At 63.9% G+C, this 4,200-nt stretch overlaps 1 protein-coding gene across 2 annotated transcripts; it reads right to left on the bottom strand.

Annotated features, from left to right (window-relative positions):
• Positions 1–675: 675 nt before the first annotated feature.
• On the bottom strand, positions 676–3,698 carry SIX6 (SIX homeobox 6). 2 transcript variants are annotated; one of them, XM_074908813.1, is made up of 2 exons: positions 2,882–3,567; positions 676–986 (listed from the first exon to the last, which is right to left on the bottom strand). In XM_074908813.1, the coding sequence occupies exons 1-2, from the start codon at positions 3,451–3,453 to the stop codon at positions 983–985; spliced, it is 576 nt and encodes a 191-aa protein (XP_074764914.1). In that variant the 5' UTR covers positions 3,454–3,567; the 3' UTR covers positions 676–982. The 2 variants fall into 2 exon arrangements, with proteins under 2 accessions (XP_074764914.1, XP_074764915.1); XM_074908814.1 differs by lacking the exon at positions 676–986 and adding an exon at positions 1,060–1,717 and having other exon boundaries at positions 2,882–3,698.
• Between the last annotated feature and the right edge of the window lie 502 nt (positions 3,699–4,200).

Here is a 4,200-nt window from a genome sequence, read left to right as displayed (position 1 = left end):
GGGGGGAAAAGCCGCTGCCGAGAAGCGAATATACCCCCCGCTAAAAGGCGGCAGGGCCGAATGAATCCATCGCGGAGCTGATGCGGCCGCCGAGCGCCCCCGGCCGGCTCCGCAGGTCCGCCGGGGCCGGGGGGGGCCGGGGCGGTCCCGGCAGCCGCGGCGGGTCAGCTCTGCCCGGCTCCGCTCCCCCCGGGCCGGGCTTCGGCGGCTCCACAAAACGAGCCGAGCAATCAGCTTACCGGGGAGGCATCTCTCCGAGGACAGGGAAGTGGAGGCGATGAGACCGAGCAGACAAAAAAAGCACAGCTCAGGCGATTTAAAGATCAATGTCAAATTGTATAATATAAAATCCTTCTGCTGGGGGAAAAAGCTTAGCGCGCTCCTTGGACCTGGCGTTTGGTCTCCTCCAGCAAAACCGCCGCAAAACAACGCGAGGGAGGCGGGTGGCGGGGTCAGACCCTGGCACATGGCAGGGGCTGGGACTGGGGGGATTTCGCCCCCGTTCCGGCCCTTCCCGCGCACAGAGGGCTGTTAATTTTTCATCTTCTCCTTGCATTTGCCAGGTGAGGGAGGAAGCTTGGCTTCCCCGGCTGTGCTGTCCCCAACCATTCGTCTCCCCCCCCCTTTCTTTTTTTTTTCTTTTTTTTTTTTTTTATTATTCCTCGTCCCTGTCCGAAAATTCTCCTCCGGATTCCCGTCCCGGGGCACACGCATCCTCCGCCAGCCCCGGCCCCGCTCCCCTCTCCTCATCCCGGCTCCCCCCGGGAGCAAAGACATCACCCCCGGGCCCGGGGACCCGGTTATTTCGGATCCTGCCGACCTGATGCTGAAATACCCGTGGCCTCGGAGATCTGCTCTGCGTAAACTGGCGGGCTTGAGACCGACACCGTCATTTCAAAGCAGATGCGAGGGTCGTTCACCAAATATTTTATTATGGTTTTAGGCTGCTTCATACAGTTTCGTCCTGCACATGCTCTACAAGTCACCTGTGCACATAGAGAACAAGCCAAAAATAATAATAATTAATAATAATAATAATAATAATAGAAAAAAATCTACCATAGCAATCCCTTAAATAAGTAAATAAACATTATATATATATATTTATATAAAAAAACCCTTTAAAGTAAAGCAAAACCCAACCAAAAGAACAGCGTCTTTTCGACATGAAACACCTCCGCGGAATAAGGGCAGGCGCTCAGACATTTTGCAACTTGGCATTCGGGTTTTTTGTTGGTTTGTTTTTGTTGTGTGTGGGTTTTTTAACTGTTTTGCGGGCTTTAAATTTTTTTTTTTTTTAGGCATCAATTCTGAAAATCCTTCGAAATAAAGGCGACAACGAGTTTTATCACGTTTTTTAATGCAGTCTGCTGCGGGGCTGGGATGGAGGCGCGGGCGGGCGGCGTGTGGCCGGGGAGAGCCCCGTCCCCCGGCTTTGGCGACCGCGGCCGGGGCATTGCCAGCCCCGCTGCTCCGGCCGTGTCGGCCGGCAGGCAGGCGGCGGTTAGCCGGACCTCCCGCTCCCCCCGGATTGTCACGGCGGTGGTGTCAGATGTCACATTCACTGTCGCTGGATGTGATGGAGATGGCGGAGGTGGCCGCTTTGCTGGAGAGGCTGGCTGCGGGGCTGGAGGCGGCCCCCACCGCCTCCCCGCCGCTCTCCTCCTCCGCTTGCAGCGAGCGCACCGAGCCCTGCGTAAGGACCTGCTGCTGTAGCCTGCAAGGGGAACCGGCACACACAGCATCACCGCCCGCCCCCCGCGCCCCGGGGACCCGCCGGCAGACCCCCGCTTCCCCCCCTCCCCGGGGGCAACCCCGACCGGCACCCCCGCGCCGCTGCTCCCGCCTCCAGTTCACACCAGTTATCCCAGTCGGGCGGCTCTACCTGAGAAACTGGGTGCCCACCCCAGGGTCAGCCTGTCCTGCGGCTGTGTCATCGTCCCCCCCCCGCCCCGCCTCCCGCAGCCTGTCCCCGAGCCGGGCCTCATCCGAGGGGTCGGTAATTCCCCGCAGCATCTCCCGGGCGGCGGTTCCCCTCCGGCAGGCCGTAAACCTTCCCCCTCGGCCGATGGAGAGGGGCTGCGGATGACAGCACCCCCTCCCCTGACGTGCGGCCGCCAGGCTGCGCGCCGCGGCCCGCGGGGCTGCGGGGTCACGGGTGGAACCTCCCCCCCATCCCCGGGGTCCTGGAGAAGGAGATAACGGGGGGACTCCGCTCCCTTCCCCGCCTCCCGGGGCGTCGGCTTGTGCCGCTAGTGTGAGGGTAACACGGCGCATGTAGAGCCGCGATTTTGTTCTTTAAGATTAAAAAAAAAAAAAAAAAAAGGAGAGAAGAAAAATCAGAAAATTATCCCAAGAAACGTTCCTGGCCGGCGCCGGCGGAGGTGTGGGGCAAGGCGGCAAAGGAGCAGGGCTCGCAGAGGGGCACTGCCGGCTCTGCCCCGGGTGCACATATATATAAAATAGGTATCTCTACGTCCGGGCAAAACTTCGACGGGGGGGGTTCTCCCTGAGCTCGTTTCACGGCCCTTCTGCCGCCAGGCCCTACCGCGGCCGCGCAGCTCCGCCAGGCGCCGTGCCCGGGCCGGGTCCCCCCCTCTTACCCCGAGAGCGGCCGAGGGGGAGCCAGGGACACACGCACACACGCTCCACTCTTCCAATAAATAACTAAGTAAAAAAGGCGGAGGGTTTTCCCACTGCTCCCCCGTTATCCCGCTGCATTTCCCGGGCAGACACTTCCCGGCTGGTTTCCCCGGCCCCCGAGGCGGGGCCGGTCGCCTCCGCCGGCAGCCTCGCACCGGCCCCCCCGGCCTCGGCGGGAGGGGGCGAAGCCTCCCTAAGGGGGGGGCGCCGTGCCCCGACGGGGCGGGCAGCACCTTACCTGTTCTTAGCGGCTGCTGCCCTGTCCCTTTGCCTGCGGTTTTTGAACCAGTTGCCCACTTGCGTGGGGGTAAGTCCCGTGGCCTGTGCCAGTTCCCGCTTTTTGCTGGGGTTGGGGTAAGGGTCCTGCAGGTACCACTCCCGCAGCAAATGCCTCGTCCGCTCCTTGAAGCAATGTGTCTTCTGCTCGCCGTCCCAGATGGTGCGGGGCAGCGGGAACTTCTTCCTCACCCGGTACTTGTCCACCGGCCCCAGGGGTCGGCCCCGCAGCTTCTCCGCCTCCTGGTAGTGCGCTTCCAGCCAGAGGGCTTGCAGCTTGGCGTGGGACTCCTTGGTGAACTTGTGGTTCTCCAGGATGTGGTAGAGCTCCCGGTAGTTCCCGGTGTGGAAGGCCACGATGGCCCGGGCTCTCAGCACCGACTCGTTCTTGTTGAGGGCCTCGCAGGCCGCGGGGGCCACGGGCAGGGACCAGAGGAAGCGCCCCAGGCGCTCGATGTCCCCGCTCTCCTCCAGGGTCTCGCAGACCCCGGCCACCTGCTGCGGGCTGAAATTGAGGATGGGCAGCTGGAACATGGAGGCGGCGCCGGGCTCCGCTCCGCGCTCCGCGCACCCCCGGCGGTGCCCGCCGCCGCCGCGCACAGCCCCGCGGCGGGGAAGCGGGCAGCGGCCCCGGGCGACCGCCCCTCGCTCCGCTTCTGCCTCCTCCGGCGCCGGCGGAGCAGCCGCGGGAGGGCCGGCGGAGGGCGGAGAGGCGATGGGGAGCGCTCGGCGGCTCCGGCGACTGGGGGCGGTGGGCAGGGGCGAGGCGGAGGAGGATGGAGCAGGGAGGAGGGCGGGCGTGGGGGGAGGGAGGGAAGGGGGAAAAAAAAAAAAAAGGAACAAAAATTAAAAAATAAAAAAGGGGTGGGGGGTGGGAAAAAAAAAAAAAAAAAAAGGAAAAAAGAAAAAGCACAAGCCCAGCTCCGCGCCGCCGCCGCGCTGCTGCGGGAGCGGCTGATTTGCTGCCGGGCTCGGCAGATTGGCTCCCGGGTTTCCATGGCGGGGCTGCCACTCACTGTCAGCCGCTGCCAATCACGGCGGAAGCCCCGCACCGCCGGCCCGCGGCACCTCCCCGCCCCGGCTCCCCGCCCCGCTCCCCGGGGCTCCCCGGCTCGGCCCGCTCCGATCCTCGGGGGCCGCCGCCCCGCTGCGGGCACGGGCGAGGCGGAGAAGGGGGGCACACCCGGTACCCGCCGCCCTTTGCTGCCGGAAAGTTGGAGGGAGCTGCCCCCGCGATGGGGTGGCCGGGACCCCGCCACACACCCCCTCCCCGGTAAAGCT

This window comes from Athene noctua, chromosome 6, assembly GCF_965140245.1.
Source record: "Athene noctua chromosome 6, bAthNoc1.hap1.1, whole genome shotgun sequence".
NCBI lineage: Eukaryota > Metazoa > Chordata > Aves > Strigiformes > Strigidae > Athene > Athene noctua.
This window is presented reverse-complemented; position numbering and strand designations above follow the sequence as displayed.